General features: G+C 36.6%; 1 protein-coding gene across 4 annotated transcripts in view; it reads left to right on the plus strand.

Annotated features, from left to right (window-relative positions):
- The window catches only part of Mtfr1 (mitochondrial fission regulator 1), a 52,064-nt gene that overhangs the window by 35,895 nt on the left and 3,027 nt on the right, over positions 1–13,142 (plus strand). For all 4 annotated transcript variants that reach the window (XM_004842122.4, XM_004842123.4, XM_021256075.2 and 1 more), the window contains 2 exons: positions 923–1,038; positions 11,828–12,060. In XM_004842122.4, the coding sequence (XP_004842179.1) occupies positions 923–1,038; positions 11,828–12,060 (349 nt within the window). The remainder of the gene's footprint in view (positions 1–922; positions 1,039–11,827; positions 12,061–13,142) is intronic.

A 13,142-nucleotide genomic window follows, 5' to 3' on the forward strand; every position in this document is an offset into this window, starting at 1 on the left:
TTCACGCTGGCCTTAAGCTCACTATGTAGTCAGGGTTGCCTTGAACTCGCAGTGATCCTTCTGCCTCAGCCTCCCGAGTGGTGGGTTTACAGGTGTGCGTCACCATGCCTAGCTTGCATGCTTTTTCTTATATTTATTTCAAAAATACTGTTTCCTTCATCCATATGTTTAATTTTAGGTTACTAAATTCTGTTCTACTGTTCTTTGTTATTTTTGTTCTTTAATACTATTAAAAATCAAGAGATTTAGGGAGTTAAAATTTTTTAACACTATAACAACATTCATAGTAATTATAACACCACTATGTCAGTCATTGAAAAATATTCCTACAGTTAGTAAAATTCGACCACTTGTTTGTTCTTCACTTTGTACCCCCTCCTTTTTAAAAATTAAATTTGTTCAGGAAAAAAAGTGGTTTGCAATGCTTAGAATCTTAGTTTTTTTTGTTTGGTTTTATTTTGAACATTGTAGAATTAATGGAATATTTTAAAAAACTAACTTATAAACTCGGTGTGATGGTGCACACCTTTAATCTGAGCACTCGGCAGCTGAGACAGAATGATTGCCATGAGTTTGAGGACAGCCTGGGCAGTATAGTAAATAGTGAGTTCAAGGCCAGCCTGGATTACATAGCAAGACCTTGTCTCAAAAAAAAAAAAAAAAAAAAAGACTAACTTGTTAAATTATAGTTCAAATACTATATATATATAAATACTATATAAGTTCAATATAACTTATACTATAGTTGTATATACTGTTAGACAATAGGATATGACTAGTGATTCCTTTCATGGAGACCTTCAGTGGAGCTGGTAGAAAATTCTCACGTGTTTGTAATCCACCAGAGGTGAATTTTTTTTTTTAAGGTGAGTAAAACTGTTTTGGTGTCAGACGAAGGACTTTCCTTATTTATAATTTACAGCTTACTAGCCATGTGACAGAATGGAATTCCAGCCACCCACGAGAGGATGCAGTGGCATCTTTTGCTGATGTTGCATGGGTAGCCACAGAAGGAGGAGAGTGCTCAACAAGACTCAGGTAAGTTTAGAAGGCTGTTGGAGCTGAGGTGTGATATCTGATAATTAAGGATTTTAAGAGTAATTTGCAATGCTTCCTTTTAATAGCCTGATTTTGAGCTGTAATAACACCTTCTCCTGATGATTTGTTTTCTTTTCATTTTTAACACTCATTTATAAGTCAAATAATAATTAAGCCAGTTATAAGTTAATAATTAATAAGTTATAAGTTAATAAATATAATTGTGTACCGAGTCATTACGAATCACAGAATATCCAGCCCTTCAGAAGTATATTCTAGTATGAGAGACCAGAAAGGACTATTATAATATGTTAAGAACAGTAATTATTATGGTCTTCTTGGGGCAGAAGAATCGGACTAGATCATAGTAGAACTAACAGAATGTTTCCTAAAAATTGGGAGTTAAGATGAATTGTGATTCAAAGGAAACAATGTATAAGAGTTAAGTGCTTCCATTTAGTTGAAAGGATTTGAATAAAATATTGATGAGGGGTGTGTAGTGTGCTAAAGGAGATTAAAAGAGAAATCAGTGTTAACTGATACTGTGAGGTCCGCTGAACAATTATAGAAGGCTATTGTAGGAGGAGAGAGATTCATGAATGCAAGGCTTCTCAGGAGGGGATGCTACAGCTAAATTATGAGCCATCAGTAGAAGTCATTTGCAGGGGAAAACTGTGTTGCCAGAAGAAGGAAGAACTTGTTTTCTTTTTCTTTTTTCTGTTTTTCAGTTATGCTGGGGATTGAATTCAGGGCTAAATCATAAATTGCCTAGGCTGACCTTGAGTTTGCCTCAGCCTCTTTAGCTTCCTGCCTCAGCCTCCTGAGTAGCTGGGATTACAGCATGTGCCACCATATCTGGCTAAGAAATTGTTTAAAAGTACAATCAAGGTACAAGATGGAATGGTTGGGGAATACCAAATGGCTCAGTGAGGCTACACAGTCCCAGAGAAGTTTGAGCTATAGGAGATGAGGATAGAAAGCAGATAGGAGTTTAAAGGTCAGTCATGTTACACTAAGAAATTCAGGCTTTTTCCTGAAAGCAGTGTAGGACCAGGGAAGAAGTTTAAACACTACACTAATGTGATCAGAGTTGTATTTTAGTAAAATGAAACTGTAAACAGAATAAAGAATAGAGGGAAGACAAAGAAGGAGATAGACCAGTAGATTTTGACAAATTACAAAACTAGCAGAAGAAAGCTCAAAGCCAAGAGAGACTAGGATTGAAAGGACATAGAAATTCATGAGAAAACAGAGATTAAGGAAAGAGGACCCTAGAATAACCCCCAGGTTTTTGTCTAGGATAATGATAGGCATGGTAGAGTAATTAATAGGAATATAGGAAAACAGATTTTGTGGTGTGTGGAAATAGGGTAGGGTTGTCAAAACGAATGTATTATGTTTGAGTTTTATGTGAGATATTTATATTGATCTATAAAGTTTATTTAAATAAGTATTGATAAGGAAGGCTTAAGCTCTGTAATGTAAAGAAAAGATGGCCAAAAAAGAGAGTTCTCAAGAACCATGTGTAGAACATGAAGAACATTTGTATTCTGAATGAAGCCAGCATTTAGAAGTTAAAGAAAAGTCCTGCATTTCTACCTCCCAAACTAATAGTCAATCAAGAGGGAGAAGGGGAGCTAGAATAGGGTACTGTCATGGTAACATAGGTAAGAGGGAGTTTTCATTGAAGGGCTCTAAATTGCTTAATATATATTGTACAAATTTGTTGATATCTCTTGGATGTCAGTGTGTTATTGCAAGTGGATTATATTGATTCTTTCAGACTTGGGTGTTAAACCCAAATATGTATTTTGTGTGTGTGTGTGTGTGCGCGCGCGCGCGTGTGTGAGTTACAAAGCTCTGCTTTATAATTTTGTAATAAAGTTTTAATATAAATGCCAAAAAAATATACTCATGAATAGCAAATGCAGTCTAGGTAAATTGAAAAGCTACCAAATATTAACTTCACTTTTTAGTTGGAAGATTATCACTGACTTTAGCAATAATAATTTAATTTGACTATTAGCTAAATAAAGTAAGTATGAAGTAATCCAAGAGCAAAGAAGAAATTTGATTTGAATGACAAGTAAAAGGGTGGACATAGCAGTAGGTGAGCATAGATGAGATACTGCAGGATTAGCGGGTAAAAATTGATTGGAGCACATGAATCTCATCAGTAACTTATATGACAAAATATTTCAAAGAGGATATTGACATATTTAGCCACATCATTGGTACTTATAAAAGTTTTTACCTTTGTTTATTCATGTACCTTTTAAATAAATTTCATCATCTGTTTCTTCCCAGTGTCAGGCTAAGAAAAGAAACATTAATTGAAGCTTTGCAATAAACAAATTCCACAAATATTCCAAAATAATAAAGTAAATAAAGTTGGTATTTAATACATAATGCCAAAAGCTAAGAGTCCCAGGATTTCTCCATTAAAACACAAAGTAAAATGAAGAATTAGACAGCTCTCAAACAAAAATAAAATATCAATATCCAAGTAAAAGAAAACTAAATAAAATTTAATGTTGTTGAATATCCTAACAGGATTAGGTTTACACATAACGGAAGCTTTAGAAATGGTAAGTTAAACAAGATAGAAATTTATTTTTGTCTCAAAATAGTTTCTCTCTTAAAGATATCCAAGGATAGGTGATCTGGAGCTGATAGCAGCTCTATGATGTTAGCAAGGACCCAGCCAAGCACTGTCCCATCCTTAATGTGGGCTTCTATATCAAGGTTAGCTTCTGGCCCTCTGTCGTGCTAAAATGCCGTCTGATACTCAAGACTGTCAGCAGAAAGAGAAAGGAGATGAAAGTCTTTGTCGTAGTCATCTCCCTTTAAGTGGCACACTAACATTATGCCTACAATTTTGTTAGCCCAGCCTGGTCACGGGTCTGCACCAAACTTCAAGAGAAACAGGGAAATGTAGTCTCTTAGCTGGGCACAGTGCTGCCGTGAAATATGTCTTTGTGTTTACTCTTTTTTTTCTTTTTGGGGGATGGGGATGACAATTTTTACTAAGAGGAAAGGGGATATGCTTGTTGAAGCAAGGAACTTGCAGTCTTTGTCCCAACATATGTTGTGTACTGGTGAAAGTCTTGACTAGCATCTTGTCCATACTGACCTTTTACTGTTGCGCTTTAGCAGGACCAGTTATGGATAGATTCTTCACTTGGAGACTAGGACTCCTGAAACTGAGCAGAATTTGATGAGGAATATGTTTGATCACTTAATTGGAAAAACAAAGCTTTCAAAGGAACCTGTGACTTCAAAAACAGTTGGGCACAATTTATTGCTGTTGATTTCTCAACAGTAAGAAAGAGGAGGAAGTCGTTTAGGGGTCAAGGCACTTCATCCTTCTGTTCCTGTGCAGTATTGTCTGCCATAAAGGCAGTCCTGGTTAAATGGTTTGCCATTAGCAGTTGAAGAAAAGTAAAGTAATGCTAAATTTATATGGTTAAAGACTAGCCAGAAATGGGCAGATTTCTTTTTTATAATGTATTCTTAGCTCAGAGAACTTTAAATTTTTGAAGTAGGGCTATATAATACTTCTCTATCTTCCATAGAAGGATAGTGATGTTGATAGCCTGAATAAAATGTCAACTCCAGTACTGGCTACTGAACACACTGGCAGTGTGATATTTACCCTCAGCTATAAAACAGTAATATGTGCCTCATGGGATTTAGATTAAGTGTGAAGATGAACAGAAATACCCTAGCCTTCTATCTGACAGCAGAGGTTACATTCAGTGTTGGTTCTGGTCCTCTTTCAGTAACTTTCAAACATATAAGACTTCTTCCAAATGAAGTCTTGCTAGGGCCTTGGCTTACCACTCTTGAGATAGTCTTGTCCAGAGCTGGGAACTGTTAAGTATAATTGTTTCCTGTACTCATGTGAAGAATTCTGGTATTCACATGGGGATGTGAATATGAGCTCATTATGTCAATAGAGAATTCAGGGAGCAGTTTTCTGAGCCTATAGATTTTTGCAGGGTGGGTATAAGGGAAAAGTGAGATGAAGACCGAGTTGGTTGGTCATTCATTCATTCATTCATTCATAGTATTGGTGATTGAACCCAGGGCCTTTGCACTGATACATGTCCCCAGCCCATTTTATTTTATTTTGAGACAGTCTCACTAAGTTGCCCAGGCTGGGCTCAAACTTGAATTTGTCTTGCCTCAGCCTCCCAGAGTGGTAGGATTACAGGTGTGGACCACCATGCCTGGCTGAGGACTGTTATTTATTTATTTATTTTGTTTTTTTGAGATTCAGTCTTCTTGAATTCACTCTGTAGCTCAGGCTGGCCTTGAACTCACAGCAATCCTCTTGCCTCAGTTTCCCAAGTGCAGGGATTAGAGGTGTGCTGTTGCACAGCCCAGTAGGACTGTTCTTTAAAGGGAAAGAATTTAAGATAGAAAAAAGCCTTGGAGATGCTGGCCAGGAAAATTTAATTGTAGAAAATAGGAGGAAATGGATTAAATATACATATATATATATATATATGTGTGTGTGTGTGTGTGTGTGTGTGTATATGTATACATATATATATATATATATATATATATATATATTTTCTTTTTTTTTTTTTTTTTTTTTTTTTTTTTTAAATACCTGGGATAGAACTTAGGATCTTGAGCTTGTCAGGCAGGCGTGGTGCTACTGAACTAAATCCCGGGCACTGGATAAGTGTGTACTTTGACAGTTGAAAGGAAGTCTGAATTTTATTCTCAACCTTAGAAGATTTCCATTTGGAACTTTTTGTTGTAGATATTAACAAAAATAGCTTTTTATATTTATATTAAGGTAAGACCATCTATGGTATTACTACATAGCTCAATTGTAATGATTCTATTGTAACTTTATCATTTTCTAGCACTGTATTTGACCTACATTGTCACTACATGTCTTGCAATTTGATGTGTTCTGTACATGGGAAACACTGACATTAATTAATATGCAGAAGACAAACCCGGAAAGAATCTGATTTTGTGGTCAGATATAGTTCACAATTTTGAATAGCATTTAAAAATGCCTTAGTCCATGCACAAAAAACACATGAATTAGCAAACCCTATGTTGAAATACCAGAACCTGTTATGCCTCTTGATAGTATTGGTTTGTAGGTAATCCTATAGAGATTAGGATTAAGAATGGTGATGGTCACTGGGGATTGAACTCAGGACCTTGCACTTTTGAGGCAGGTGGTAGACCCACTGAGCTAAATCCCCAGCCCTACTGTGCGTTTTTTTTTATTAGTAAATGTGTCCATTACATATAAAGTAATTTTGGGGGAAAACAAAGGACATTTGGAGTACATATCAAGACACTAGTGGCCCAGAAGAAGGGGCTTCTGGGCCACCATTCCACCACTCCCAGCCCAGAGGAAGGGGCTTCCGGGCCACAGTTCCACCACTCCCAACCCAGAGGAAGGAGCTTCCAGGCCTCCGTTCCACTGCTCCCAGCCCAGAGGTAGGGGCTTCTAGGCCACCTTTCTACTGCCCCTAGCCCAGAGGCAGGGGCTTCTGGGCCACCGTTCCACCACTCCCAGTGCAGAAGAGGTGAGCCATGCAGGTGCCAACAGCACCCGCCTCCATTGAAATGAGAAGACACATAAACAAGTCTCAAAACCAGACTTCCAGATCACCTACAGCAATCTCAAAGGGAAAGGAGATGGAACACTCTGATACTCAACCACCTGGACTCCCTGAACTGGCAACGAAAGAGGATCTGGAAAAGCTGAAATCAGAAATAATTTCTGAGATAACAGCAGAGACTGTGCCCATAGTGCAAGACATAATTAATGAATCTAGAGAGGACACAGATAAAATAATAGAGCTGAGGAACATGATGGAATTCCAACATAGGAAACAAATGGAATCCATAAAACAGATACAAACATTTCCAGGAGATTAAAAACTCCATTGAAAGTCTGCACAGCAGAATGAGCTAATGTGAGCACAGAATTTCAGATATAGAAGATAAGATTGCAATGAGTGACCAGGAAAAGAAAAATTGCTTTAAAATTGTAAGGGACCATGAGAAATCAATCCAGCAGCTGCTAGATGATGCAAAGAAGAATAGCATAAGACTGACTGGAGTCAATGAAGAAACAGGAGAGAGTGCAGACGACATAAAAAAACTCTTCACAGAAGTGATGGCAGAAAACTTCCCAAGGAGGGGAAAAGAACTTGACATACAGATAAGTGAGGCATATAGGACTCCAAATAGCCTTGATCAAAAAAAATCTACACATAGGCATATAATAGTTAGGATTCCAGAAACCCAACAGAAGAACAAAATTCTACAAGAAGTTAGAGAAAAGAAACAAATCACTTACAAAGGAAAGCCCATCAGAATCACAGCAGGCTTCTCAATGCAAACCCTCAAGGCAAGAAGAGCTTGGAGTGATGTATTTCAAGCCCTAAAGGAAAACAGCCTCCAACCCAGATTGATGTACCCTGCAAAACTATCTTTCAAAATTGATGGAGAAATAAGATACTTTCATGGTAAAGAGCACTTCAGGAACTTCATGAATATCAAACTGGCACTCCAAAAAATTTTAGACAATACCCTAGGAAAAGACAATGAGGATCACAACCTCAGAAAACCCAGCAGAATGAATCCATTGGGCGTGACAAATTAAATGCAAAGGGGGAGAATCCAACAAAAAGAAAAAGTCAAGACAAGGCTTTTAAAACTTTGAACTTCATCTCCCTAATGAGTGTATAATTCAATCTTGTTATCGTAGTGATAAGTATTTTTCTGATTCTAGAGTTGCACACCTTTCCTTGTTCTGTACTATTTATCATCTTCTTATGTCTACTTTTTAATTGGGTTGTCTATTAATGAGCTCTAAGAATTCTTTATATATTCTGGTCATAGGTTATATGCATTGTAAATATGGTCTGTTTAAGGACTACTTTTCATTTTAATGATGTCATTTAAAGTTCTAAATTTTGATGGACTCTCATTTATCAATTTTTTTCTTTTATACATCATGTCTTTTGTATCCTAGGTAGTTCTTGCCTACCCTGAATTCATAAACTTTTCCCCTTACAATTTCTTCTTAAAGTTTTATACTTTTAGGCTTTCTTATTTAGGTTCATAGATCCCTTTAAGTTATTTTTATGTATGGAAATAAAGGGTTGAGGTTAATTTTTTTATATACAGATACCAGGTGTTCTAGTGCCATTTGCTGAAAACACTAACTTTTCCTCTGCTCTTGAGTAGAATTTATGTTCTATAAAATGTTAATGTTAAATAGTCTTTCAAAAATCAATGAACCATATATGTGTGGTTCTATTTCTAGATTCTGTTTTATTCCAATGATCTATATGTCTTTCTTTACACCAATACTTGATTTCTGTAGCTTTAGAAGAAGTCTTAAAATTAGGTACTAAACATCTTCCAACAGTTTTTTTTTCTTTTTACTTTTCTAGGTCCTTTGTACTCCTACATAACTTTTAAATTTCAATAGCTAATTCTTCATTTATAGCAAGTATACATAGACCTGAATTTTTATATATACCTTGTGTTTTCTAATCCTGCTAAATTCAAATACAAGTTCTAGGGGCTCCTAGAGATTTCTTAGTGTTTTCTCTGTAGATGATCATTTCATCTACATATAAAGATTTTACTTCTACTTTGCCAATCCTATCCTAATTGTGTCATTTTATTGCCAGACTATTTTGGTTTGGGCCTATGTTTCAAAGTTTAATGGACAGATAAAGGGTAAGCATATCTGCCCTTGTTCCCCACCTTAGGGAGAAAGCATTGTTATCTCCTCCATTCATATAAGGTGTGTTTGCTGGAAGTGTGGAGTACATGTCTTTAATCTGTTGAGAAGTTTCTGTTCTACTTCTAACTCTCTTGATAGCTTTTAGCATGAACAGCTGTAGAATTTAGTCCAATACTTTTTCTCCAACTAGTGACTGGATCATATGTCTTTTTCCTTTCCTGTTAAATTGATGACTTTTGGGGGTGGATCTTCCAATACTGAACCAACACTGCCATCCCTATAATAAAACCACTTTCTACATACTGCCAGATCTGACTTCTAATAGTTTGTTTTGTTAAACAAGTTTCTATGTATGTTCATACTTTTTTCTTCTATTATCTTTATCCAGTTTTAGGATTAGCACAATGTTGATTTCCTAAAATGAGGGGAGAAGTGTTCCTTCTTTTTTGTGCTTTAAATGTTTGATATAATTTAACAGTTAAAATGTATACGAGCCTGCTGTTGTCATATAGGTAGGTTTTCAAGCTTGGAGTATACTTTCTTTAATAGGTGCTATTCAAATTTTATATTTCCTCCAGAGTTAGTTTCATTAATTTGTTTTTCAAGGTACTTCTTAGAAGTTGTTAAATTTATTTCAAAAAAGATCTTTTAATGTGCTTTCTATATCCTTTTAAATTCTGTAATATCTGTGGTAATGTCTCCCAGATCTTGATATTGTAATTTTAAAAATGTATAATTAATATTGTGTAATAGGAAGAAAAGTTCTAAAGGAGTAGGGCAAGTGGGTGGGGTAGGGGGAAGGAAAGAGGAGAAAAGAAAAAATATGATAAAAGGAAAAAAAATGGAAACAAAGTGTTTGCAAATAGGGAAGAGTGGAGAGGGTGAAGGGAGGGCAGGGGAAGGGGAAAAAAAATAAGAACCAAGATACTCATGTAATGGTACAAGATCCCAATGGTGAATGTAACTGTATTTTATACTGAAAATGTACCAATAAACTTAATGGGAAAAAAAAAATCCTGAAATACCTAGGAATCAACCTAACAAGAGAAGTCAAAGACCTCTTCTCTGAAAACTATAGCACTTTGAAAAGAGAGATTGAAGATGATATTAGAAAATAGAAAGACATCCTTTGCTCCTGTTTGGGAAGGATCAACATAGTGAAAATGGCCATACTTCCAAAACTGCCATATAGATTTGGTGCAATCTCAATGGAAATTCCAGCAGCATACTTCATGGACCTTGAGAAAACAATACAAAAATTCATTTGGAAGAAGAGACCCAGAATAGCAAAAGCAATTCTAGGTAACAGAGACATGATAGGAAGTATACTACAAAGACAGGTAACAGAGACATGGTTGAAACTATGCTACAAAGCTACTGTGATAGAAACACTATGGTACTGGCAAAGAAACAGACCTGAGAACCAGTGGAACAGATTAGAAGATGCAGAAACAACTCCAGACACACTCAGCCACTCATCTTTGACAAAGGAGCCAAACACCCTTACTGGGGGAAAGATAGCCTATTTAATAAACGGTGCTGGGAAAATTGGGTTTCACCTTGCCAAAGACTACAGCTAGACCTATATCTCTCACCATGCATTAAACTAAAATTTAAATGGATTAAGGATCTAAATGTTAAAACAGAAACAATAAACTGGCTGGAAGACAGTTTAGGAAGAACTCTTGAAGACATTGGTGAAGGAAAAGATTTTATGAACAAAACCTCAGTTGTGCATGATGTAACACAATCAACAAGTGGGATCTCTTCTTACTAAAAAGCTTCTGCACAGCAAGGGAAACCACCAACAGTGTGAAGAGACAACCCACAATGTGGGGAAAAATTTCACCAGCTGTCCTCAGACAAAGGTCTACTGTCTTGAATCTATAAAGAACTTAAAAAAAATCAGACCTTCCAGATTTAAAGACCCAGTCCAAAAATGAGCATCTGAAATGAACAGAGATTTCTCAGACAAAGAAGAGGAAATAATAAATAAACATATGAAAAAATGTTCAGCACCACTGGTCATTTGAGAGATGCAGATGAAAACAATGTTGAGATTCCACCTCACTCCAGAAAAATTGGTGCTTTCATGAAATCAACTAATAACAAATGCTGGCAGGGCTGTGGGGAAAGAGGAACACTGCTCCACTGCTGCTGGGAGTGTAGACTACTGCAACCAGTTTGGAAATCAGTATGGAGATACCTCAAAGAAATAGGACTAGAGGTCCCATTTGACCCAGCTCTTCCCCTGCTGAGTATCTTCCCAAAAGAATCATACCACAGTGATATATGTGCACCCATGTTCATAGCAGCACAATTTGTAATAGCTAAAATATGGAAGTAGCCCAATTGCCCATCAACTGGAGACTGGTTAGAGAAAATGCAGTTTTTAAAAATAAAAATGGAGTACTACTCAGCCATAAAAAATGAGAAATTAGAGACATTTATAGCTAAATGGATGCACATTGAGGCGATACTCTTAAGTGAAATAAACAGGACACATGTGTAAATACCAAATAGTTTCTCTAGTGAGAAACTAGGTGTAACTAAGGACTAGAAGGGATAATATAATAGATAATGCGAAATAGGAAGAAAAGGGGCAAAGAGGAAAGGGAAGTGGTAGGGTTAGGGGAAAGGAAAGAAGGGAATGGAATTAAAATGAAAAAATGGAAACAAAGTCTTTGTAAATAGGGAGGGATGGAGGGGTTGAAGGGAGGGCAGGGAAAGGGGCAAAAATAAGAACCAAGAGAGACTATGTAAAGGTGCAAATTTCCAATGATGAATGCCATTATATTGTCTATCTAAATTTTACCAATAAAATAAAATTAAAAAAAAAAAGAAGGGTGATGGTAAAAACTCCAGGTGTGGTATGTAGTTAATAAAGTTGACATGTGCTTTACTATTTTAACACTTACTGGGGGGATTTATCTACGATTTACCTAAAAAGTGCTTTGTGGACCTTACACTTTATTAATGGGTAGTGATTTCTCATACTGCCTTACAAAGCCTGTGAAAGCCACTTCTTATATCTTCTTGCAGAACAGAGGTCAGGTCCAGTCTACCCCTTCAGGATGGCCATTTCTTTGAGAAGCCCCCAAGCAGGCATATTTCCTTACCAAACTTGTCCCGAGAAGAGCCTCCACCAAAGACTATAGCACTGGCGAACGAGGAAGCACTGCAGAAGATCTGTGCACTTGAAAATGAACTTGCTGCTCTCAGAGCTCAGATTGCTAAAATTGTGATCCTGCAAGAGCAACAAAATCTCACTGCAGGTCTGTAAGTCCTATATTTGTTTTAATTAGAAACTGAAAATTAGAGAATGTCACTTAATTCATGATTTATTGGTAAGTAGTAATAGCTCTTGTGATTTGAAAATCAGATGTTATCCTCTTCCTTGTCTAGTTGAGAACCTGGTCAAGATTAGGTGGGTTTTTGTGTTTTGAATAATCCTGATGCTATCAGAGAGGACAAATAGGAAAATCTCTTTGGAAAATACCAAAATTATCCCATGGAATTGCTGCTGTTGTGAATGCTTTCCTCCTGGGAAACTTAGCTGTCTATAATAATAACACCACTTCTGTTAGACATGAGGTCATTCCATGGGTTTCTGTCTAGTGTAAGGGGCCTGAGAGCGTGGACCAGACTTGGGCTATGTGCAGTTAACTACCTATGTGTCCCGAGGTAAGCATTTGACCTTTCACTTCACTTTTTTGCTCTAAAATCAGTATAATACCACCTGTGTTATTGAGTTACTTATGTGAGTGTATGGATAAAGTATATAAAATGTCCTTCATACCCAGAAACTACTTCATGGTTGTGCCTCGTCCTCTTGCAGAGAGTAAAAACTAAATTTAGATCTTCTGACACTTGGTCTGATACTCTTACTTTAATTAGTGTGGCATCGTTTCTTCTTTGGGGAAGAAACCATAGCCTTGAAATCCTAGCCTGCTAACCTGTTGGCAGATAGTAGTTGTTTTTCCTGTTGTTCCCAAGTTCCTGGCTAGACTCAGTATTAGCTCTGTCAAAAGGATGAGGATGATTAATTACCCTGCCTCCGAGTCACTCTGCTTATGGCATCTTGGAATCCTTATTCCACCTTGGCTAGATGACGTTTGAAGGCATTCTGGGCACTGGGTGCTGGAGGGGCAATGAGTGTTTTTCCGTAAAGTGGATGAACCTTAAAATATGAGTCTTGTTTTTTTCTTCTCCTTAAATTGCTGTTTTCCTTTGCTTCATCTCCCTCTTCTGGCAGAGTAGGAAAAGTACTATAAATGGATACTTTAGAATTTATGTTTAGGTGATCTTTTTGTAATTTGAGTCTTTTGATTAAAACTATTGCATTTGTACTATTTCC

The sequence above is a fragment of the Heterocephalus glaber genome, unplaced genomic scaffold (genome assembly GCF_053883595.1).
Source record: "Heterocephalus glaber isolate CG9 unplaced genomic scaffold, H.glaber_assembly_v1.0 deba00001553, whole genome shotgun sequence".
In the NCBI taxonomy this organism is placed as follows: Eukaryota; Metazoa; Chordata; class Mammalia; order Rodentia; family Bathyergidae; genus Heterocephalus; species Heterocephalus glaber.